Here is a 25,554-nt window from a genome sequence, read left to right as displayed (position 1 = left end):
TAGATAACTATTAGTCCATCTTAAAAGTAAACACTTCTGTGTTTCCATGACATAACTCCCAATTTGTTGAAAGTAATTACATACTATTGCAGAACAAGAAATTTGTGCAGGGGACATTTCTATCCCCTGCTAGAAGAAAAGTGCACGAAGCAATGCAATGATGCCATAGAGTCTATTATTAAAGACTTTGAGTCTTTCCGTGGGTCAAAACCCAAACCTTTGTGATGGAATCTGAAGGGGCATTAATAGGAACATATACGTATTTATCATTTCTGGGATGTGTGACTTCAGAATTCTCCACCTACTCTGGTAATCTGTTAGCCTATAAAATCCACAAAGCTCCTGCCTACATCTGAAGTGTGCTAAGTGTCATGTCACCCATGAATTGTTTTGATTTGCCTCATAAAAGAACCCCTTCTTGTTTTCCACTTACCATGATCACTGATGACCACACAATTCTTACCGACTATTCATGCCATCTGGATTTTGTACCAGTTGTTTCTTATAGCTTCTGAGGATTTAATACTATAACCTGACACTTTCAGTTGTGGAATCCTTATTGAATCTGTATTTTGACCAGGATCTCAGCCCTCAACTGTCAAGCTATGGCATGAATAGAGTTGCAATCAAAAATTTTGGCTGGAAATTAGTATTGGGTGCCTATTTTGAGTCTTGCTGATGAATCACATAAGTCATGGATGATGGTACAATAGTGTTCAGACACACTGGCCTTCGAGTTCAGCAGACTTAGGCTGTCATCCTGACTGTTGCTTACCATCTGTGTCATCTTGGGCAAATCACTTAAAAATTCTTATCTTCAGTATTGTTATCTCCAAAATTGAGATAATAAAAATACTTACCTCAGAGGGCTATTATGAAGATTAAAGGAAATGATATAAGTAGATTCCTTAGTTTACTTACTGACATAAAGCAAATGTCAGTAAGTAAACAGCAGCTGCCGGGCTTTGTTGTTGTTGGTGTTTGTAATGTGAACGATCCTTGTTCTCTTTTACACTATTCGGATTGTTATCAGCCTTGGTTACCGACTGGAGTGAGCAATAAATGGAAAGCACTATTTTTGCCCTGGAGAGTGTCCTGCTTCCCTGCATAACGCAGATAATCAGACTCCATGAAATTCAAAGGGTATTTCATGAAAATGTAGTTTTAAAAATAGTAGCAGTATGCAGTCCTTCTGAAACGCCAATTTTCTCAAGATTGAATTATTATAAAACTGTCATTTTTGTATGTGCATGAAGGTAGAAAACAATGGTTATTTATTTTACTCTCTGAAAATAACTTGTATCTCCTGGGCTTCTCCATACCCATACTCAATACCGTGTACTTAGTACTAAGTCCCATTTGCTAGTACTAACCCTACGCAGAGGCAGTGACTCAGTCCTCACCTGATGGGCTTGCTGTAAGAGTTCCATTCTCTCCTGAAGAATCTGACAGTCATACTCTCTGCTCTTCCTCAGCATTTGCCGCCGTAACTTTTCTACTGCCGTCCTCAGCTCCTCTTGCTGTTTTTCACTTAATAATTCACCAAACTTGATAACAGTTTCTTGCTGTAGAGCATTGTACAAAGTAGCTTCTAGTTCCTGGATTCTCTGGCAAATAGAATTAGAAAAGTCTAACTTCGGAACTTGGCATTGATATGCGGTGTGGGAGTGTACGCTATGTATGTATATGTGTATGGCTGTCAACTTCAGTCTTAAAGGATCTTAGCAAGAAAATAATTTCAAAGCTTCTCTAGCCTAATTACACTTCTGAAAATCCCCTTTTATGAGATTCCGTAAGGGTCATCTAGCCAATCCATGAACTTCTCTAGTGAGGGAACATTTGTTCTTTCTTGGAACCCTACCCATTTTATATACTTTTCCTTTTTAGAGAGCTCTCACTTTGTTATAGTAACTGTACTTCCTATCCTAAAGAGTAGCTGAGAATAAGTGTGTTCTCACTTCTACTTGACAGCTTTGGCCAGGTGCGGTGACTCACACCTGTAATCCCAACCCTTTGGGAGCCCGAGGCAGGTGGATCATCTGAGGTCAGGATTTTGAGAACAGCCTGGCCAACATGGTGAAACCCCATTTCTACTAAAAATATAAAAAATTAGCTGGGCATGGTGGCGCGCGCCTGTAATCCCAGCTACTCAGGGGACTGAGACAGCAGAATCGCTTGAATCTGGGAGGTGGAAGTTGCAGGGAGCCAAGATCGGACATTGCAGTCTGGCCTGTGCAACAAGAGCGAAATTCCGTCTCAAAACAACAAACAAACAAACAAACAAAACCCCAAAAATCAAGACAGCTCTTCATATATTTAAGGACATCTACCATAGCGGCCATACTTCTAGAAATAAATAGTCTAAGTTAGGACAAAATACTTAAAATTGGAGATATATTTTGTGCACAAAATACTGCTCCCATTCTATTAATACATGACAAACCACTGGTACTTGAAGATGGCTTTATGGTCTCCAAATTTTTTTCTTGAAATAATATTAAGAAATAAAATCCAAAAATGACCTAAAGTTTTGGAATTGGTCTGCTTATAAGTTCTCTGAGATTTATAATGGCTGCTCTTATTATAATATTTCTCTGAGTCTTTCTTTTGTAGATGAAGGATCCACTGCCTCTTATATCTGTTTCTTTTTCTTTCTTTTTTGATATGCTTCAAATAACAGTTGCTAAAATCTACACTCTTATCCCTACTAAGTCTGACAGAAGTGACCAGACATGCTTTGGTGAGAAATATTTTCCTAGCTCTTGTCCTGGGCTAAGCAGATCTTATCTTATTAAGGATAAATATGGTTTTCTGAATGAGTACTCAGTAGTCTCAGGAGCCACATAAACACACAACTTAATTTCGTACAGGTGGAAGAGGCAAGGGTGAAAGGTAGAAGTGAAGCAAAATGAAGCAAAATTCACTTCCTTCTCTGTCTCTAATTAGCAATGAATGTCCATTCTCTTCTTTCCCCATCAAACAAGCTCAGAATCTCTTACTCATTTTGGAATGCAAAGACAAGTTCGTCTTTGTTACAAGCAGGGACTAAGTACTTCACTCCTTCCCCAAAAGTGACTCAAGCTGCTTCCAGGAAAGCATTATAAAAACCTCTGCTAGGAATTCTTTGAAATGTTCCTTTAATTTGCTCTTTTTCTTTTGATTCATAACCATGAATTAATGTACAGTAGAGCATAAGGAGAGAAGAAATGTGAGCTATAGTTCAGTATGAAGAATTGTGTAATAGGAATTTGCTAGAGGAAAATGGATCACATGTGGCCCTTAATCAGCATAATCTTCTGTGGGAGACAAATGGCACAGCCCATTTACCATGGAAGCCTCAGTTGCTGTGGCTGGATTATGGTAGGCCACAGGATCTGGAATCAGATCTACACACTACCCACTTATCAACTTGGGCAAAGTTCTTAAATTCTCTAAATCTTACTATCCTCACATGTGAGATATGAATAATAATCATAATAATCCTACCTATATCTCACAGGTTGTTGTAAGAGATAAATGAATTAAAAATGTGCGTAACAAACATTAAACACATTATTCCACGACTAGATCCGCCTCCCAAATGATTGAATTTGATTTAATAAAATTTCTCTTTAATCTACACTGCCATTCAATCTGTTCTTCATCCAAATATCATCCACAACATATATTCAATTGTTTTTGTTTTGTTTTAAGACAGGATCTTGCTCTGTTGCCAAGGCTGGAGTACAGTGGCACGATCACAGGTCACTACAGCCTTGGCCTCCCAGGCTCAATGAATCCTCCCTCCTCAGCCTCCTGAGTGGCTAGCACTACAAGGTGCATGTCACCAAGCCTGGCTAATTTTTGTATTTTGTATTTTTATTTTTGTTTTTGAGATATAGGATTTCACCATGTTGCTCACATTGGTCTTGAATTCCGGGACTCAAGGGATCTGCCCACGTTGGTTTCCCAAAAGTGCTGGGATTACATGCATGAGGCACCATGCCTGGCCTTTTAATTGTTAAAAAATGAAGTGCAATTAAATATTTATTAGATATTATGAGAATATCTTACAAGAATCTTATAAGAATAAGTAAAGAGCTAGGAATGTATTTGTTCTAAAATTAGAACTGAAAACCAGTCAATGAATAAACTGCATGTCGTGATCTATTCAAGCACATAGCATGGAAAACTAAATAGGATACTTCATTTCACAGTACTTAACTGTAAATACTCTGGGTGTCTCTATCGCTTGTTGTACCTACCATATATGCTTGGTCAAGAGCTTGTTTTCTGTAGTCTAGTTCTTCCTCCAGATAGCCTTTTATTTTGCAGAACTGTTCCTATAACAAAGGGCCATATTGATAGAGTCAGCTTAGTTAACTCGAAAGTGACATACAAATTGTATTGATTAATGTTTCCTCTAATTCTACCATAAGACAAATCACTAGTATTTGTAGGGTCATAAATTTTGTCTGTTAGGGAAATAGTTCAATTCTCACAGTCTCACACAAGGAATGTGAAAATCAATGGAAAGTAGCATAAAAGATATAATGAAACATCCACATAGAATTCTCTAAAAGATTTTTAATCTGAGAGCACATGATTAAGTATAGATTTTGACTAGTGTTTAATAATAAGCCTATCTATGTAAATGTATTATGATAATATATTTTTGTAAGAATGTGATAAGATGTAACATAGCCAGGTTGCATAATCAACAAGTTTAACTTATTCAAATTCATCTGTGTACAACTAGCAAACACAAGGACAAAAACAGCAATTTAAAAAGTGGTAGTGATTCCACCCACACTGCCGCTTAATGAGTGGGTGTCTGCCTTTGCCATAAAGCCAGTGTGAGCTGGGAAAAGTAAATCTGATGTTCCCTCTCTTGTTCTTAGTTTCTGTGTGCTTCTCACATTACGAGCATCTTGTCATTGGCACTTAAAACTATATCCCTGTGTACAACATAGTCCCAAGCACAAGTCAATTGTTTCTTTGGGTGCTTAACTGAAGGAACAAAGACCTCTTCACACTCTGAAGAAAAACTCAATGGTGTTGACTTTTGAGAGCTCATATATCTGTATGGAGCAATTTTGCTGTTGACTCTGCTGGTGACTGCTGAATTCCAGCACCTAGAACACTGCCTGATACAGGCTAATCGCTTAATTAATATTTGTGCTTTTAAAGTGCTGTCAAGAGTAATTTTGAAGACAAATTGTTCATTTGGAAAGCTTTCTTGACCAAATATAAAATAAAATAAAATAATATAATAAAATAACAAGCTGTTCTTTTTATATGCTTTGACATTGGAGCCTAACCTCTTAGTAAAATGTGAGCACTGTATAAAATATAAGCAAACAATTTATAAGCTATAATGTGCTACACAAATGCAAGTTGTTTTTATAGGATTCCCTGTCCAATAGGAATCCACTACATGTTTTCTAGTTATAATGATAACATTAATAATAATCTTGTTATAAATTTCTTTCTTTCTTTTTTTTTTTTTTTTTTTGAGACAGAGTTTCGCTCTTGTTGCCCAGGCTGGAGTGCAACGGCGCGATCTCGGCTCACTGCAACCTCCGCCTTCTGGGTTCAAGCAATTCTCCTGCCTCAGCATCCCAAGTAGCTGGGATTACAGGCCTGCGCCACCATGCCTGGCTAATTTTGTAGTTTTAGTAGAGATGGGGTTTCTCCATGTTGGTCAGGCTGGTCTCCAACTCCTGACCTCAGGTGATCTGCCCGCTTCAGCCTCCCAAAGTGCTGGGATTATAGGCATGAGCCACCACACCCAGCCCAATCTTGTTATAAATTTCTACGCATTGCTGTAAGTTAATAATAACCAATTTTTAGACTTGGCAAGTAAAAAGAAACTTTTAAAATTGTGGTAAAATGCACATAACATTTACAACCTTACTTATTTTTAACTCATTTTTAAGTGTACAGTTCAGTAGTACAAAGTATATTCACATTCTTATGCAACCAGTATACAGAATTTTTCATGTTGCAAAACTGAACTATACCCATTATACAACAGCTCTATGTTTCCCCTTCTCACCTCCTGGCAACTAGTCTACTATCTAAGTTTGATTAATCTAGCACCTCACATGAGTGGATTCATATAGTATTTATAATTCTGTGAATAGCTTATTTCACCTAACATAGTGTCCTGAAAGTACATCCATATTGTAACTTGTATGAGAACTTCCTTCCTTTTGAAAGCTAAATAATATAACATAATATGTATATACCACCTTTTGTTTATTTGTTCATCCATTGATGGACATTTGGTTACTTCTACCTTTTGGCTATTGTGAATAAAGCTGTTATGAACATGGGTGTGTAAGTATCTCTTCCAGACTCCGGTTTCAATTCTTTTGGATACACACTCAGAAGTGGTATTGCTGAATCATATAGTAATTCTATTTTGATTTTTTTTGAGCAACCACCATACTTTTTTTCACAGTGGCTGTACCAGTTTTACATTCCCATCAATAGTGAAGAAGGGTTTCAATTTCCCCTTATCTTTGCCAACACTCGTTTTATGTTTTTGATTGTGGGAACACAGGGTCTTCTTGCTCTGTTGCCCAGGCTGGAATGCAGTGGTACAAAAATAGCTCACTGGAGCCCATCTCCTGGGCTCAAATGATCCTCTTATCTCAGCCCCCTGAGTAGCTGGGACCACAGGCATGTACCACTATGCTGCTAATTATTTTTTGTAGAGATGGGCTCTCACTATCTTGCCCAGGCTGGTCTCGAACTCCTGTGCTCAAGCACTCTTCCTGCCTTAACTTCCCAAATTGCTGGGACAGGTGTGAGCCACTGTACTAGGTCTTTTTTTTTACTTTTTTTTTTTTTTTGATAAGAGCTATTCTAATGGATGTAAGGTGGCTTAGGGATTTTTAAAATCAGAGTTACACCCTCCATTTCCGTAATTTTTACTTGTTAATTAAATACAGTGGAAAAATTATTTAGCCTAACAAAGGAAACATAAGAAAACTCAATTTTCTTCAGCATTAGTTTTGGATATTTTCCAAAACCTAACTTTTCTGGGAGGAGAATATAGCGTGACATTGTTTGGTACTTCTGGTAATTGTTTTTTCCATCTTCTGTACATAAAATAATAATGGAAAGATGACAAACTTTCATCAGTGCCAAATTAAACTGGTAGAGGCAACTTTAATTTTCCATTTGCCTTGTAGATTTTTCTTAATTTTTACAATATCTTATCTTTGTACTTACCATGTCACTTTCCAATTCCATCATTTTCTGGTGTAGGGCAGCCTCTGCTCCTTCAATCTGCTGGATCCACTAAGGGGTTAACAAGACAAAAGTGTTTGACATGGCTGCTTGATATGGTGTATATCTGTGTGCCCCCATGAGGTGCTCAGTCTCCTCCCCTTATATCTCAGGAAGCAGACTGAGAACTGAAGCAAAAACAACACATTTTTTGTTTTGTTTTGTTTTTGAGACGGAGTCTTGCTCCATTGCCCAGGCTGGAGTGCAGTAGCGTGATCTCAGCTCCTGCAACCTCTGCCTCCCGGTTTCAAGCAATTCTCTGCCTCAGCCTCCTGAGTAGCTGGGATTACAGGTGCCTGCCACCACACTCAGCTATACGGGGTTTCACCATCTTGGCCAGGCTGGTCTTGAACTCCTGACCTGGTGATCCACCTGCCTCGGCCTCCCAAAGTGATGTGATTACACGCGCAAGCCACCGCGCCTAGCCCACATTTTTATCTCATAGTTCAGAAACTATGAGATAAATACTATGGTGTTCCTTGTATTCATTCATTCACCCATTCAACAAATGCATTTATGGATGACTAGCAAGTGTCAGGTGATGTACCAGGTCCTAGGGCTGCAGTAGTGAACCAGATCAACAAGACTCCTACCCTTACTTGAGAACACCATGGGAGGCTTTCTTGTAAGTGATAATTGCACTGGGCTCCAAAGAATGGGTGAGAGATGACTGGGAAAAAGTGAAGAGGAAGTTCCAAGTGGAAGGGACATCATGTCCAGTAGCTCTATTGTTGGAGGAAGCAGGATGAGACAAAGAAGGCCAGGTACACTGGAGAATTGGGACAATGGTAATTTTTCAGTATATAAAACTGATTACAGCAAAGTGGGGAAGAATTATTTTTGTGAAGTGGAGGTGTTTTAAATCACATAAAAACTTATCTTTCCCAGTACTCAGAATATATGATATTTATGTTAGCATTGATAAATACTCTGAATGCAGACTTTGAATAATATGTGACCCTACCATATACAGGTTTTTATAGAACAAATTATTATAATGAATCTCTAGCAAGTTAAATGTCAGCTTATATTTTAGGGAAGCAGTTGGGCATAATAATTAAGTGAGTTCTGAAGACAGACTACCTTGACCATAATTTCAATTCCAGCCTTTTATGGGTGGGTGGCATGGAAAGGTTACCTGATTTCTCTAAGTTTCAAGTTTCTTGTCTGTCAAATGGGATTCATAATAAGTAAAGATTAAGGAAGTAAATAACATGAGGCAGTATCCATTGGGTATTGCATGTACCAGTGGTATCTCACTACAAGAGACTTCTTTTTGTTTTATTTTTCTTTCTCTCTTTTCTTTCTTTCTTTCTTTCTTTCTTCTTTCTTTCTTTTTTTTTTTTTTGAGACAGAGTCTCGCTCTGCCACCCAGGCTGGAGTGCAATGGCAGGATCTCAGCTCACTGCAACCTCCATCTCCAGGTTCAAGCGATTCTCCAGCCTCAGCCTCCCGAGTAGCTGGGACTATAGGTGCACACCACCATACCTGGCTAATTTTTTGTATTTTTAGTAGAGATGGGGTTTCACCGTGTTCCCCAGGCTGGTCTCGAACTCCTGAGCTCAGGTAATCCACCCACCTCGACATCCCAAAGTGCTAGGATTACAGGCGTTAGCCACCGCGCCCGGCCCCAGATAGTTCTTTCTAGGTTACCTGTGATAAATTATGCAGCACAGCAAGCATTTCTATATACTACAGCCTTGATACTTACAAGGGGATACCATGTTTAACTACTCCTTGGCTGTGGGGAACATGGTGAAATGAAAGAGGCATGCCTAGGCTGGAGAGGTGCTAATCTCTCAGTTCTTTGTACATACACATGGCTTCTCCTTGAAACAAATTTCAGTCAGTCATGGGTTTTGTGTAAATAGACTCATACTGCAATTGTACCCATCCAAAACCTAAAATCCTTCATCTTGCTTGCTGTCCATTTGTTATTAAGAAACATATTTTTACAAATCCTGTTTTTAAGAGTACTGTGAACTAAAGTCATTATATCATGAGTGTTAAGATATAGATTTGTCTGTTGGTTGCTGTTCCTTCCTACTTGTGTAATCAGGACAAGTTACTGAATACTCCAAGCCTCAGTTTCCTCATGTATAAAATAAAAACAATGGGACCCCAATGTATATATTATTTGGGCGGTGGATACACTAACAGCCAAGACTTCACCACGACACAGTGTATCCATGTAATAAAAGTACACTTGTACTCCTTAAATTTATACAAATTAAAAAATAATGGCAGCTATAGAATGGTTGTAAGGAACAGTGGGATAATGTACTTACCGCATTGAATGCAGTATCCAGCCTCTACTGTGTTCTCACTCAAGGTCACTGCCAATATTTTTAATACAAAGTGACAATTGGGTTTGCTTGTTGGAATTTTGTCTAGGCTCAAACTCTGGCTAAAGATCATACTCCCATATAATAGAGTGCTATTCAAATTGGTAGTCTCAAAAATTCATTGTGGATATTTAGAATTACTTGGATGTAGAAACTTTTATCTGTGAATCCCGCAGACAAGAGGTAAGTTTAATCTGTGCATTGAGAAAGTCTGCACAAAAGGCAGCTGAACAGACCGTGAGCACTTTAGGGCAGGCTTGTAAGTCTTGTACATCTGGTTCCCAGCTTTCTACCACAATGCTAAGCACAGAGTCATCACCCTGTATTTGTTCAGCTGGTCCCTATACCTGTCTTGCCAAAAAGGTAAGCAGAGGCATGGGCTAATTTGCTTCAGCTCTAACAGCCCAGCTCACATGGGGTCTGCAAAGCCTATTTCCTGCAGGAGGAGTTAGGTGCAAGAGGTGAGATCATGGGCTTTGGAACCAGACTGCTTGGGTATGAATCCTGACTGCATCAACTTCAAGCTGTGTGACCTTAGGCAGTTATCTACCTTTTTTGTGTGTGTGTGCTTCAGATTCCTTGTGTGAAATAAAGGTCACAATAGTACCTAGTCTTCAGCAGTTAGAAAGTGCCTGTCTCAAAAGGAGCACTGCACAAGTCTTGATTCTGATAAGTACAGTTGTTGGTTCTGATAAGTATAGTTGTACTGCACCCACACAGCCAGGGAGCAGAAGATATTTCTCCCATCAGTCTCAGTAAATGTGAGACACACAAGGCTGTATTTCCTTTCTTTCACCTCCTCAGTCCTCATCTTCCATAGAATCAGCCTATGTGTTGTTTGTAGCCTAAACCAAGGCGATTTTTTTCTTGCAATAAAGAATTGCAGCCCTTCATGATTCCAGATGAATGAGGCTCTCTGGCTATCATTGCCAGATGATAGCAGCACTGGAGGCACAGACTGTGTGTTTTTCATCTTTGTGTTGTCACTGAAATGGTACCTTGTGAGCATTCACAAATTCACACCTTTGCTCCTGCAGTTAACATTTATTCATCACTTAGTACATGTGCTGGACTGGTGTGAAAAGCTAGGGCAAAAAACAGGGGGTGGGGAATGGAGAGACACAACTATTTGTCCTCATGGGCCTTAGAGTCTAGTGGTAGTTAGATGGGGTGATATGACAAATGCAAATGGACAGTGCAATGTAATTGTCAAAAGTCTTGGGAGCAGTAGCACAGGCTACTGTGGGAACACAGAGCAGGAACACCTAAGGGGGCTTGAGTGAACAGGCAGGCTTCCTCATGTATGCGGAGGTCTGATGATCAAGATTTAGCCAGGAAGAAGTAGAAAGGCAAAATGGGAATATCTTCCAGGTGAAAAGATCAGTGTAAAGGACCAAGAGTGGAGAATGGAGACAGAAAGAGAGAGAGAGAATGCAGGGAGAGAAGGGAGAGGAAACACTAGAGAAATAGATAAGACTCAAATTCCAGAGGGTCTGTATGCCAAATTCTAAATTTGGACCGTCTGTTAGAGATAATGCGTCATTTGCTGGGGAGGGATCAGAGAAAGTGATCAGATCTGTAATTAAACTGTGAAGGAAGGAAGTGTTTTTAAAAGAAAAAAATCCCAGTTTTCATGTTATTTCACATGTAAATACTTCAATATGTATCTCTAACAGATAAGGCCTTTCTATTAAAAAAAAAAAACCCACAAGGTTATCGGTACACTTTACAAAATTAACATTAATTACTTTTGTCATCTGATGCCCAGTCCACATTAAATTTCTCCAGTTGTCAACAAAATGTCCTTTTTAAAAAACACCTGGTTAAGTGTCTTTTTATTTCATAGCTATACTTCTTCTTTGTTCTTCCTGTTTTTTATTTCACTCTTTTGTTTGAGTAACTTAACTGTCATTTGACCTGTAGAATTCCCTCATTTCAGATTGGAGAGAACTGATTGCTTGTTCTCATTTCATCCAACCATGTGCACATGACTCTCAAGTATTTACTGGTACTTTTTTTTTTTTTTAAGGAGATGAAGTTTCACTCTGTTGCCTAGGCTGAAGTACAGTGGTTACTCACAGGCATGATCATAGTACACTACAGCCCCAAACTCCTGGGCTCAAGTGAGCCTCCTCCTTCAGCCTCCAAAGTAGCTAGGACTTTAGGCACATGCCATCCAGCCAGGTTTTATGCACTGATTCATGAAGTACTCTGAATACACTAATTTATCTAGCCATTTACCAGGTTTAGACACAAGGTGGAGCCAGAGCACAGTCGGTGTTGATTTTCTCCTGGCAGTCTCTCTGTCGGGCTTTCTGAATGAGACAGCAATGAGCCACTACTAAGCCCAAAGATCAGCTGGGAGTGATGGTATGTACACACCCCAGGAAAAGTCTATGACAAAAGCAATGCTCCAGTTTATCACCACCCCACAAAACTCTTCTTTGTTGGTTTCCCAGCTTGGTAGGGATAGTGTAAATAATGTAATCCAGAAGGTTTTCTGTTTTTAAAGAATTATATATATTTTTAAGGAACTTCAAAGCAAAAATTATCCACCCACCCCGAATCAGTGTATAGACTTTTCTTTTGGGTGTTCTCATTCTATCTGGGTTGTACCACCCTTAAAAATAAAACGTGTGTGAGGTATTCACACACAAAGTCATGTGCAGAGAGAAAGTCCTTCACACCCTAGCCTGCTCTTTCAGTATTAAGCCAGACACGGAAAGGATTTGAAATGTTTGTACGACTCATTACCTTCTCTGCCAGGGACAGCACAGTGCTGGCCTGAATTATGGCCACTTGTTCTTCATTTCTTAAATTCTGTAAAAAATAAGAAAGGCCATAAGCTGAACATACTGATATTATTTATCCCAAAGAAAACACTGACTGACTGCTACAGAACATTCTGTATAAGCCTGTATAGAAGCTTAACAAATTCCTATTCTGTTTAGTAATACTTCTGAACAAAGAGTTAATCAAAACCTGGAAGAACTATATTAAACCTGATTTTTTTATATCTCCTTAACACTGATTTGATTTCTGTGTCACTGGAGGCATATTTTAATTAATAGTCATGTTATGAGAAAAAAAGAAACCAAAATAGAATAAAGAACAGTCTCTTCATAGAAATTTTGATGTAACTTTACTAATTCTGTTCTCTCCTTTGATAATTTTTCAAGGGAAAAATGGTGCTTACTTCAACCTACAAGCACCATTCACCTACTATCACAATAAATGGTCCTCCTGCTGAATTAATGTGCCTTGACCCTGTCTGGAAGGTGTTTTTAGAAAGAAAATGGATTATAGCTTTCTGGTCCATTTTTATGGCACTGCCAACAGCCCTAGTATTTAGCAGCCTTTGCAAATGCGTGACTGATTAATTTCACACTGGATGCCTTTGAGCCAGAGTCAGACAGTAATTAGCTTTACTCACTGGAGATGTGGTCGGCATTCAAACCTGAAACCTGCCCACAAAAAGCACTTTACAGGTCTCATTTCTGCTACTACCTTCCAGAGATCCTTACAACCCCTTAGCCAAGTTGTTTGATAAATTGTAGATTCTTCCCAAGGAGCAACATCCTTAAGTGAACATGGCATCTCACGTGCTCTTACTTTACACATGATGCATTGTTAAGTATTTCTTGCCTCTGTTTAGGCAAATTTATATCTATACTATACTTAATCAATTCTTTACTTACCCCATTATCGCCCAAGATATCAAGCTGCTTTATGAGATCAGGGATGTTCACATCCTGCAAAATCAAGTAGAAACTCATGTCAAAGACAAATGTAGTCTACTATTCCATCAGTGCCTGAACATGAAGTTAGAGGAAGAAATTTCAGGGCTTGAACTTCCTTGGGATGTTTTCAATGTGGCACACCTAGTTTTAAGCTTCAATTTTGCTTCTTACAGGCTGTGTGAACTTGGGCCAGGTACTTAACAGATCATTCTTAATTTTGCTAGTTGCAAAATGGAGATAATAAATACCTACTTCATAGTCTGAGCTGATCTTCAGGATAAACAGACTGTGTGTGAAAGAGTCTAGCATGTAGTAAAGGACTTGGAATATTCTCATTAACTTTCTTCTCATGACTGCCAACCCTTTTTTTTCAGTTGTGATAGACTTTCAGGTATAAAAAAGTCTTAGGTAATAAGTATAAAGAATCAACCAATTTCATTCTAATTAGCAAAATTCTGACCTGATTGAATTTTGACTGCCATGTAGAAAACTATAGTGCAGCACTATTTTTTTTTAAGGTGGCTAGCATTAATTTCATCTTTTATTTTTACTCCTGTTCCTTGAGTCAGTTTGAAGCAGCTGAACTCCATATGAAAGAGTTCATTGGATTAGGCTGTTTGTGATTTATCTGAGAAAAAAAGCATCGAAGGAAAAGGCAAAGAAAATTGTTTTCATTTAATTACAGTGAAATTCAAAAATTGCTTTGGTTGACAAATTACCGTGCCACCCAGGAAGGCCAGAAGTTTAAACTCCAGGACAATGGTTTAAGATGGAAGGCAAGGAAGCACAATTTTACTACCCAAGTTTTCTCCCACTTTTTACTGTATTAGTAATATGTTCTCCTCTTACTCATGTTCAAACAGCAGTACAGTAGAGTCCTACCACCAGGAAAGGGAAAGTCTAGCTCAATCTAAGCAAGTATATTTGGCAGCTCAGAGTGGGAGCAGGAAGGGCCATGCAGAAGGTAAGGAGAGACCAGGAACAGCAGGCAGCATCCCATCTTTACCCCAAGAATGGATATTCACTAGGTGATTACATTACTCTGAAGGACAATGTATTTCCCCGGGGAACAGAGGCACCTCAATTCAACTCTAATACTTAAAATATTATCCAGTAGCACTAAAAAGGTAATTAATTCTATTTAATATGCAACCTATTATAAACCCTAAACCCTTCCAAAAGAGGAATCCTCCCTAAATTAAATACATCAAAAGAGATGATGGACTAGATGACTTCAAACATCTTCTAACTCTGCAATTCCATGCTTATGAATTCCATAGCACCTAGAATGGCTCAAAGAAAGGACTCCAATTTTTCTATCTGGCAGACTTGAAATATATTTCTTGAAGTATTAAATTGATTTCACATTTCTCCCAGGTAATTAAGGCTAATTTTGATGCTGCATCTTTCTTCATATGACTCTGTTCTCAATAATCACGGATGCCTGTGTTTTTTCTGTTATCATTTATGCATCTGTCACACATTAAAAAATATTCTGTTAATTTTCTAGTAGATGTGACTACTTTCAATTCCTACATAGTTTGCATCAAAATGATGACATCCAGTGACTGAAAGACAAAATAGTCATTAGCAACCTCCCCTTTTCCAACTCCCAGTTTTTCTAATCTCTACAAACATAAAAAATTAAATATCTGCCTACCTTAACACCTTCTTTCATACAGTAGATCTGCAGAGCACTCACACCATCTGAGAATGGGTGAATTTGGAGATTAAATGGAGGGGATCGTCTCTCTCTCTCCTTGAAATACAGTGAAGAATATATGGAAATTAAAAACAAAACTGATTAATTAAACACTAAACCAGTGGTCTCTTTATGCTATTTCAGCAGTTTATCAATGTCATTTGGCAAAAAGAAAAAAAATTCAAACTCAAGATGCTCATGATTAAATGTGATGGAAAAAACTGACTAGTCAACTAAGAGATTGAGAAGAAGAATTTATAGATGGTGTCATCCATTCTTGCAAATTTTTTGGTCAGGGAAATGCAGGAAGTGGAGCTCCAGTTTAAACTGTATGAATATTTAGAGCTTTCAAATATCAGAGCGTGGTCTTGCCATGAAGTTTTATGGCCGCTAACAGCCTTTTGCATATTCAATCTATTCAAGCTTTATGAGTAAGATATGTGGGCTACAAAAGAATGACTCTTCTTCACTGAAGCCTACTAACACCTAACTTTTTATCCAGACCTAATTTGAAATAGCCTAAAGAAGAAATAACTGGCAAAATAACAGAAATCAAATGGAAATTTTTCTTAAACTTTTATATATCAGCATACACTAAACCAGATCCTAAGTCAGATTCTGCAGAATATAATCAAAACCTGATGTTTCTGTGTTTTACTTGCAAAATAAAAACAAACACCTGAAATTTGGTCAGATTAATCAAGGTATTTTCTAAGACAAGTTACCTTGCTTCCTAGCCTTTTTTTTTGCGTAAATGCATTAGGGACTAAAACGTTTACTTATAAATTCACATTTACCTACAAAATATTTTTTATATAGCATATTTTGAAATACAATTCTTGAAGTAACATGTTTTAATGAGTCAACATTTAATTAAGGATGGACATGAGTAAAAACAATGAAATGTTGAGGATGGTTGAAATCTATTATTTAAACTTATTTAAAAATTATTTATTAGTCTTGCTTATAAAAGATAGTAGTGCTGAAAAGAACAGTAACTAAAGACAGCTTTGAGTTGCCACAAAGCATTACCACTTACTAGTCACAGGACTTAGGCAAATTAGTTAATCTCAGTTGCCTCTGCTATATAATTTTGAGGGTGATCGTGAGGTCCAAATGAGAGTATGAATCTGAAATGCTTAATTCAGCACCTAGCTCCTCAATGTGTTCAGTGCATGTTAATAGTTATGATTATTTTTATTATTATCATCATCATTTCCTTACTTCTAGCTCTAGGTTTCGAAACTCCAGCAGCTCATTCTGGTCTCTGGCGTCCTGTAGTTCCTGTTGTAACCGGTGATTTTCTGCCTCCTGTTTTTCTATCTAATAAAGTAAATCTTGAAGTTAGGTAAGCATTGCAAAAACCATCTACAACTTTGCAAAGCAAGCATGAATAGTGCTCAGTTTACTCAGTGAATAAGTCTTCCAGACCATGAAAAAAATTCCCAAGTAGATGTGAATAAAATAAGTCTTTGGCTTTCTTTCTAGTTATCCTTCGGTTGAGATTTTTGAGTCACAGAGAGAAATGCCAGAAGACGTCTCTATTCCTTGGAATTAAAATCTAGAAATTCTGTGAATAGTGAATCTGAGAATATTCACTTTGCCCTTGTGATGGGTTAGAGACAGTCTACTAGAACCAAATTTAATAGTATACATAAGGGGACTGTTACTTCTCATTTCTCAACTTACATTTGTAATAGAAATTTTTTTAACAGCTCTCATCATATACATAACTTTGCTGAATTTCAATTACTACAGAAGAAAGCCAGCTCTTTAACACTGAATTCAAAAACCTTAATAATGAGATTATCACCTAGCTTTCCAGTTTTAAATATTTTCACTCTCATCTCTATACAAACACACTCACACATGATCATGCAAACACTAGAATCTAGAAACTGTGGCCTACCCAATGAACTAACTACTCCAGGAACTCTGTATCTACTCAGCTCAGCCTGAAAATGGCTCACTTTATCTCCTTTGCTATGTGAGAAAATTCTACACTTCTTTAAACACCTTAAAGCTAAGCTCTTAAACATTAGCGCTTAAATAAGCGCTAATGTCCATAAGAGCCTTCCCTAGTCAATTCATTCAGAAGTGATACCTCTCCTTTTGTTTTCCTCTAGACTTTCTTATAGGACCTCTAGTATAACTTGAGAAAGCATGAATTTCAGTTAGTTATGTACAAATGCACCTTCCCCTATAGACAGGGTTCATGTCTGAGTCATCTTTGGATTTTTTTTTTGAGATGAAGTCTCTTTCTTTTCCCCCAGCCTGGAGTGCAATGGTGTAATCTCAGCTCACTGCAACCTCGGCCTCCTGGGTTCAAGCGATTCCCCTGCCTCAGCCTCTCTAGTAGTTCGGACTACAGGTGCCTGCCACCAGGCCTGGCTAATTTTTGTATTTTTAGTAGAGACGGTGTTTCACCATGTTGGCCAGGCTGGTCTTGAACTCCTGACCTCAGGTGATCCACCCCCCCTTGGCCTCCCAAAGTGATGGAATTACAGGCGTGAGCCATTGTGCCCGGCCATCATCTTTGGCTTTTAAGGAATTGGAAAATCTTTATGAAGTACAATGGATTTTGAGCTTCCCTTGGTATTAACTGTGTGGGTGGGCATTACGAACAGCAATTATTTAAAATCTTGAATTTAGAAATACAAACCCAGGGCCTTTTGAACATAGGACGAATTTTACTTTCTCAAGTATATACATTTGCAGTTAAATATTTAGTTTCATTGTCACTTCAGCCATCCTTTTATTTTACTTATTTTATTCTTAGAAGCCTGAGTATAAAAATTCCTCCTTTAGCCCAAAGAGATTAAGACTGACGGAAATCAGATAGAAGACATAATGGGATTTTTTTTATGATAAAGAAATATAAGAACACATTACTGGGCATCTCTGAAACTAACAGGAAAAGAAAGATAGGGAAATAGTGAGAAATATGTGACATTAATAAATGTAGTCAAGTTTTCTACCCTAGATATTTGTGGCCTAGTAAACTTTCAAAAGTTTGTAGAAGTTAACTTAAGATTATAAAGGAGATTCTACTTCCTAGAATCTTCTACTGAATCAATGGTGCAATATTTGGGGAGATTGCTGGTTCTAGTGGTTAATGAAACAATTAGATCAGTGGTTCACAGATTGTAATTCATTCAATGCCAGCAGTTTTTTTATAGGGTCCCTTAACCTTCCTGAAAACAACAGTTCTCAATTTTTGAATACCTGCCCACTCTGTATATGATGTATACATCATCTATACATCTAAGTGATGAAAACGTCAGCTCTGTCTCACAGCATGCAAAGCAATAGATAGGATATCTTCACTTTGCCAGACTAGAGGGGAGGTAGGGCAAGCATCTTTTTCCTCCTTCTCATGCTTACCAGCCAAGATGTTGTGGTTAATTTTTATTACTTGTCAAGGATAAGAAATATTCATAGAAACAATTCTAAAATAATTTCTGCATAACTTTGGATTGACCTACACAATTATTTCCCTTACACAACTGGGCTTTCAATTTCTGTTTTTGTCAAACATAATATAAGATTTTTTGTAATTTAAATTAGCTGGGTGTGGTGGCACATGCCTGTAATCCCAGCTACTGGAGAGGCTGAGGCAGGAGAATCGCTTGAACCTGAGAGACAGAGGTTGCAGTGAGCAATCAGAGATTGCGCCATTGCACTCCAGCCTGCACAACAAGAGTGAAAGTCCGTCTCAAAAAAAAAAAAAAAAAATATATATATATATATATATATATAGTAATCTTTCACTAGATTTGTAGAAGGTAAATATCAAAGGAAAAGCCACCTTTGAATTGAAAATGTATTATGTTTAATTGCCTCTATGTTCAGATAACCAAAACTAATTACATCTATTCAAGCCTAAACCATGTTTCTGTTTCTTAATTTGTTGAGTAATTTCCTGGAATACTGTTTTATGTTTTGAAAACAGTATTCATCTAAAAAAAAATCTTTCATTAAAAAAAAGAAAGACTCAAGGTTAATAAAAAGACTAAAAGTGAGAATCTAAGCCTATGCTAGGTTTCAGCATGGTCTTGGAGTCATACTCTGTCACTTCTTCACACAAAATAACAAGTTCTATTCATAGAGGTTTATTTGTTTGCTTGTTTTGTTTTGGTTTTTGTGTTTTTTTTGAGATAGAGTTTTGCTCTTGTTGCCTGGGCTGGAGTGCAATGGCGCAATCTTGGTTCACTGCAACCTCTGCCTCTCAGGTTCAAACGATTCTCCTGACTCAGCCTCCCAAGTATCTGGGATTACAGGTATGCACCACCATGTCTGGTTAATTTTTTGTATGTAGCAGAGACAGGGTTTTACCATGTTGGCCAGGCTGGTCTCGAACCCCTGACCTCAAGTGATCCACCCACCTCGGCCTCCCAAAGTGCTGGGATTACAGGCGTGAACCACTGTGCCCGGCCCTCATAGAGGTGTTGTTGTAGATAAACAACCATACAAGATGTGCATGTGCGTGTGTGTGTGTGTATATATATGTACAGTATATATACAGTATATATGTATATATGGTTAGCAAATCAGGAGGTTTCAGGGATCACATCCTTTCAAGTCTGCACAATGCCCAGCGCAGAGCCATGCACACGTGCCACTTCACTGATGGTGATGGCGGTGACAGGGATGCGATTGAGCACGCAGCCGAAGACAGAGCAGCGCCGAAAAAGCCTCCCCTTCCCCTGGCCCCTGTGCCACTCCTGAGAGCACCCCCTGCTGCTCCTGGATCTCTCATGATTTTCTCCTTTGCCCCGCTAGGGTGTTGTGCCCAACATACCTTTTCTAAAAGCTCCTGGTTTCTCTTAATGAAAAGTTGTTTATCTTCTACCCAGTGTGAATCCTGTTTGACAAAGAATATCGCGCAGTCAGCATTTCAGAGTGGCATGAAAGAGCCTGTGTTGTCAAACCACTTGGCCAGAGCTGCCTTCTACCCACCCTGTTTGTTTGTCTGCCAAAGACTGGTAAGTAGAACCCACCCCTGCCAGCTCCTTCAAAGACACTGGGGCCAAAGTTGCTGGGAAAATTTAACCCCCTTTTCATCATCACTCCCTATTTCTACCTTTTCCAGTTTGAATAATCCAGGACCAGCCTTCTGGGGACTCAGAAGTGACCACAAAGGGAAAAAGTGAAAAGGGTCAGAATGCACACAGGCTAGATACATATGGATGGAAAACATTAAAATGCAGAACCATAAATGTAGCATAGAGGCAAAGAACACAGCTGGAGGGGTGGGTCTTGGTCTTAGTAGCTTAAGACAACTCTAGGCTATTTGTACAGGGTTCCTCTTCCTCTGGCATTCTTTCTCTTGCCCAACCTCATTCACTGTTGTGGCTGGGTTCATACTCTGGCCAGAAAAACACCAGGGACAGAAGTACAGAGTTGAACATTCTAACGCAGTTTCAGAAAGATCACTGTGGAGAGCCAAGCTGTGTCCTGGTTGCGGCCCATGCACAGGTGAGCTAGAGAAAGGTCAGATTGAATTGTCTGCATCTGCAGAAGAGCTAGCAACCAAATGCCTACCTGCCCTTTCTGAGCCAGAGTCGCTTCCAGGTCTTCAATTTTTGCTTTATACCTTAGCACCTCTGCTTGAAGCTGTTCTTGAGCCTGGTGAAATAAAAATTCCACAACTCAGCAAGTAAAATGGTTATTCAATATCTTTCTTGACTAGAACTCAACAAGTAAGAGAAAGAGAGAGAGGAAAGAAAGAAGAATTTTCTATGACAAAAGAATCTTTCTGATCTAAATTCTTGTTTAAAACTCCCTGTAGCATTCTTTATTTTCAGGTTAATATTCACTCTTTAGCTTGGCATTCAAGAACTCCCATTATATTTCCAATATTTTCCTACTATTCACCAACCTAGAGTCAAACCCTTACCTGCTGACATAATTCTTGTTTCCTAAATATGCCTTGTAACTCTCCACTCTTCTCTTTATTTGAATGATCTCCCTTTCACAAAAGCCTTGTTCCATTTTGCTTCCCCAAATTCTTTCGATTCTTTTTTTTTGAGACAGAGTCTCACTCTGTTGCCCAGGCTGGGATGCAGTGGCATCATCTCAACTCATTGCAACCTCTGCTTCCCGGGTTCAAGCAATTCTCCCGCCTCAGCCTCCCAAGTAGCTGGGATTACAGGCACCTGCCACCACACCCAGCTAATTTTTGTATTTGTAGTAGAGATGGGATTTCACTGTGTTGGCCTGGCTGGTCTTGAACTCCTGACCTCAGAAGATCTGTCTGCCTCTACCTCCCAAAGTGAACCCGGCCTTTCCATTCTTTCAGAGCAAACTTTGTGCCTAAATTTAAGTCCCCAAATCAATTTCTCTCTGTCTCTCTCTATATATCATATTTTGTGTGTCTGTGTGTATAAGTAGTTTTGAATACTAATCTTGTATGGAGCAACCTTGTTGTCCTATGTGATTTAGCCTAGTAATTTGTTTCCTGCCTGTAAACCCATTTTTGTTGTTGTTGTTTTACAATATGGATAGGTTTTTTAGTACAAGGTTGAATAAAAACAGCAATGATAGCTATCTTTATTCACTGTGAGGAGAATAATTCTTTTGATTATTAAATATTACATTTACCTTTATCAGGCCCCCAAAATAATTAATTTTACTAAGATTTATTTTAACTGTGAATTGATGTTGACTGTAACCTATTTTTTCTTGGATCTAATTTTATCTTTTTTCAATGATGCTTTCATCTGTATTATTTTTTATTTTCCAGTCTCTTTAAATTTACTCTCTTGTTCTTTTTCTAACATCCTTGTTTCTTTTGGATGATTTTTCTCAGAATAGTAAGTTTTCCTGACTTTAATGGCCAGAGATAACGCTAAACCTTTATTTAGATAGAAGAATTAAGTGAAACAGGGAGGAATCTCCAAAAAATAAAAGGAATCTCCTTTTTTTTTAGAGGAATCTCCAAAAAATGAAAATAAAATAATATGCTATTATTTTAACTCCTCAATCCATGTTGGTAAGAACACTTAAACACAAATATTATAGCACTGGGGCATATACATGACAGCCCACAGGCACATTCCTTTGTAATGATTGCTTGCCTGTTCTAAATCTGTTTTTAAAAAACCTGCATATTTACTTATATATGTGTGTATGCATGCTACTGTTTAAAAATGTGTAACTGTTATATCTACCCTTTCCCACTGAAAAACAGTAGTTCTACAAAACTCCTCAGTGCATTGTAGACCCTCCAGAAAGAAAGTAGGATGAAATCACTGGGTGGTCTGGGTGTCATGCCCCCTTTTGGCTCAAGTAAATTTACCTAGGAGGCAATTATAGCCTGGTGATTATGACTGTGAAGTCACAAGGCTAGGAAATCTAGGTAAACCTAAGTAAATAATTTAACTTCGCTAAGCTACATTTAACTTCTACTAAGCTATTATTTCCTCTTCTGTAGAAAGAGGATAATAATCATATCTAGCTCCTAGGGTTGTTTTAGGATTAAATAGATAATGTGTGTAAAGTGTTCAGCACAATGCCTGGAACACAGCAAGCACTCAATAAATATTAAGAAATAGTATAGTACATGTCTATCTTTTCTTTTTGTTGAAAGAGGCTCATGAGAGACGGTTATGATATAAAGGAAAGAACATTTGACCCAGTAAGACTCAAGTTGTAATATCAGCTTTGCCATTTACTATTTGTGTGATTTTGGGCAATTCAATTAACCTCTCTGAGTATCAAATTTCTCTTTTATAAAATATCTGCCTTAGGGGGCTGTCCCAAGGGTCAGATGAGATATTGTCTGTGAAAATTCTGGTAAGCTGTCAAAAGTAAATGCTGTGCACTTATTAACGAAGAGAAGACACTGGCTCACTATAGGTTTCGAAAGATAAAAAAGTTCTTTTTCTAAGCAAGAAACTAAAAAATGGCTTAACAAAATCCAATATTGTCTAGCTTTGAAAATGTATGTTTTCAAACAGCAAGAACAAGAACTACGTACTCAACTATCTTTAAAAGAACAAAAGCATTGATCTAAGCTGGTTCTAATGTTTCTAGATTCAAGGTTTGTTGACATAAAAGCTGTAACAATTCAAAAGCTGCAGACGAGAGAAAAGTACAGGGAAAGCTGTCCTATTGATATTTTTATGTCCAGGGTACTTTTATGCTGTGATTGCTGCACGCTAATTCAGTACACTGTCACAGATACACACTAACCTTGGCTTCTCGTTCAGCGTCAATGATGCCTCCTGTCTGCTCCTGTAGGAGGGCATATGCTCTTTGGAGGGCCTGATATTCTTTTGTTAATTGTCGAAATCTTAGTTCAGATTCTTCAGCTGCTAAACTCTTGAGGTTAAGAAAAAAGCCCCAAAAGAATTGTGTTATGTTCAAGTCGTGTGTTCAATGTGAAATATTAACATTTGCCCACTTTTTACAAGAAGTAAAATGTTGTTTAACAGTCTATTTGATTTTGTTTTTAGCTCTGAAGTGCATATATGGGCACAAATACTGTAATATTTTCAAGATGGACACTGCAGAAATATGTAAATATTTATTTTAGTAAAAGAAGCATTTAGCATTTGATAGATTTCTCATTGTTAATCATTTGGGCTTAGAATGCAGTCAATTTTGGATCCAAATAAGAAAAAATCGTATCCAGATTTTGGACTTGAATTTGAGGAAATGATATCCTAGAATTTTACTCTTATTTCTTTTCAGTATGTTCATCTCCAACAACTTGTGTTTTTCCCCCGGATAAATCATAAAAGCTATTTTATTGCTTCACATCTTAAACTTCAGGACATAACATAATCAACACGGAATTTTGGGAAAAAATGCAGATTGGGGTGTTTCACTCCCAAGATCCCGAATCAGGCATTGCATGGTAGGGTCCCCGAATTTTCATTGTAACTGAGGCCTCTAGATCATTCTGATGAGGGTGGCTCACAGAGCACACTTCACTCAACAGTCTCTCAGACCACATCCAAAAGCCTGCTAAGGCCTCTTGGGTTTCTACCTTCCCTAGATAAAGAATTTTGGAAAGTAACTTTTATTTTGAAAGAAGTCTTCCAATTAGAGAGCTGAACTAGAGAGAAAGTTCTAAAAGGTTTACCTGCTATAAGTGAAGCTATTTTTCAAGAGATAACAAAGTACGGCCTCAAAATTGGTTACTGTTATGGGACCACTTTGTGCTGTTTATATAAAGGAGATGAAAAGTGAAATGCTTTCTCTCCCCCCTTAAATACAATATTTGGTGACAATATCACCCAAGGCTAGAGAAGTAGAAATGCTTACTTCATCCAAGTCATCATCAGGAGTAGCTGGTGTTCTGTCTGTTCTAAATGAGGCCATGGATGATGTCTCTGAATCCATAGAGTCCTCATCATAGCCAATAAAAGGGTCTAAAACAGGCCTCTACATGGAGGGAAAATACATATTTACTGACACAGCTAACAGTAGGGAAAGTTGAATGTTAAAATACTGTCAACTGGCATATACGTAAGTGAATATAGAAGACATGGATCCTCTATGCTTCTTTGTTGAAATAAAAACATTAGGCACGAGCCCAATAGTTCCAATAAGTGTTTCTTCCATATTATTTCACTTCTGACATCTTAAGAAAATTCATTAATATTTAGCTTTTTTCATAGAAACACTGAAGCCTCTTTTATATTACATTTTATATCATGATGAGCAAATGTGGTTTACTCTTTCCTATATTTAAACTATGACCAAAGGACTTTGAAAACTCAGGCATCTATGTGATAGAGATGATCAAATCTTAAGTCTTGTCATCCAAGTCCACATTAAAAACAAACAGTATACTTGGTAAAAAAACAAAATTAAAAATCAAATAGACAAACTGAATAACAAAACTTTGTGGATCATAAGAGGCTATAGAGATACTGGTGGATTGGGAGCATTGTTATCAATAATATTGTCTGAATGAATAATAAAAATATATTAATTGTCATAAACTGGGCATCAGACTCTCATACTATTCAGTAGGAGACATCAAAATCATGTACATTTCTTGAATATGACTCTCCAACTCGTCAGGTAATCCTTTCTACATCAAACCTAGGGGCATCTCCATTTACAGAAAGTTATATTAAAGCAAACCCTTTCAGGTTAAAATTTACAACAGAATCATTTTTAGACTTCGAAGAAATGTCAACAGAAAAGATTTTCTTCTAGCAAATAAAGCCCATGGTTTCCTGCGACAGTTCGGGAACACCTGGTTCATCACACCTTTGCAGGAAGATGCCATGCCAAGCCTCATCTCTCTGGCTGCTTGTGGCAAATGCCTGATAACTTCGATTTCTTATTACCTTAATTGGCTTGGAACTTCTTCTATGCTTTCTTCTACGGATGAGCTTTTCTCGGTCCTGGAAAACAGTTGAAATATTTTTCAGATCCAGAATTGGTAGATGTTTCTTTATAGTTTTTTGCAAAGGTAGAGTGTTTTTACCCATAAGGCGTTAAATTTGGAATAGAATAAGACTTTGTT

General features: G+C 37.9%; 2 protein-coding genes across 6 annotated transcripts in view; one reads left to right on the top strand and one right to left on the bottom strand.

Moving 5' to 3' along the window:
• The window catches only part of JAKMIP2 (janus kinase and microtubule interacting protein 2), a 203,721-nt gene that overhangs the window by 28,823 nt on the left and 149,344 nt on the right, over positions 1 to 25,554 (bottom strand). For all 5 annotated transcript variants that reach the window (XM_033180737.1, XM_033180740.1, XM_033180741.1 and 2 more), the window contains 12 exons: positions 25,376 to 25,432; positions 24,339 to 24,458; positions 23,262 to 23,390; positions 20,610 to 20,693; positions 19,867 to 19,929; positions 16,290 to 16,388; positions 15,024 to 15,122; positions 13,322 to 13,375; positions 12,378 to 12,443; positions 7,222 to 7,290; positions 4,245 to 4,322; positions 1,404 to 1,607 (listed from right to left, as the gene is read on the bottom strand). In XM_033180737.1, the coding sequence (XP_033036628.1) occupies positions 1,404 to 1,607; positions 4,245 to 4,322; positions 7,222 to 7,290; positions 12,378 to 12,443; positions 13,322 to 13,375; positions 15,024 to 15,122; positions 16,290 to 16,388; positions 19,867 to 19,929; positions 20,610 to 20,693; positions 23,262 to 23,390; positions 24,339 to 24,458; positions 25,376 to 25,432 (1,122 nt within the window). The remainder of the gene's footprint in view (positions 1 to 1,403; positions 1,608 to 4,244; positions 4,323 to 7,221; positions 7,291 to 12,377; positions 12,444 to 13,321; positions 13,376 to 15,023; positions 15,123 to 16,289; positions 16,389 to 19,866; positions 19,930 to 20,609; positions 20,694 to 23,261; positions 23,391 to 24,338; positions 24,459 to 25,375; positions 25,433 to 25,554) is intronic.
• LOC117065657 overlaps positions 1 to 25,554 on the top strand; it is a 102,933-nt gene that overhangs the window by 57,203 nt on the left and 20,176 nt on the right. The gene's annotated exons all lie outside the window — the stretch shown is intronic.

The sequence above is a fragment of the Trachypithecus francoisi genome, unplaced genomic scaffold, assembly GCF_009764315.1.
Source record: "Trachypithecus francoisi isolate TF-2019V2 unplaced genomic scaffold, Tfra_2.0 Lachesis_group2, whole genome shotgun sequence".
NCBI lineage: Eukaryota > Metazoa > Chordata > Mammalia > Primates > Cercopithecidae > Trachypithecus > Trachypithecus francoisi.
Note: the sequence above shows the minus strand (reverse complement) of the source record. Positions and strands in the feature narration are given on the sequence as shown.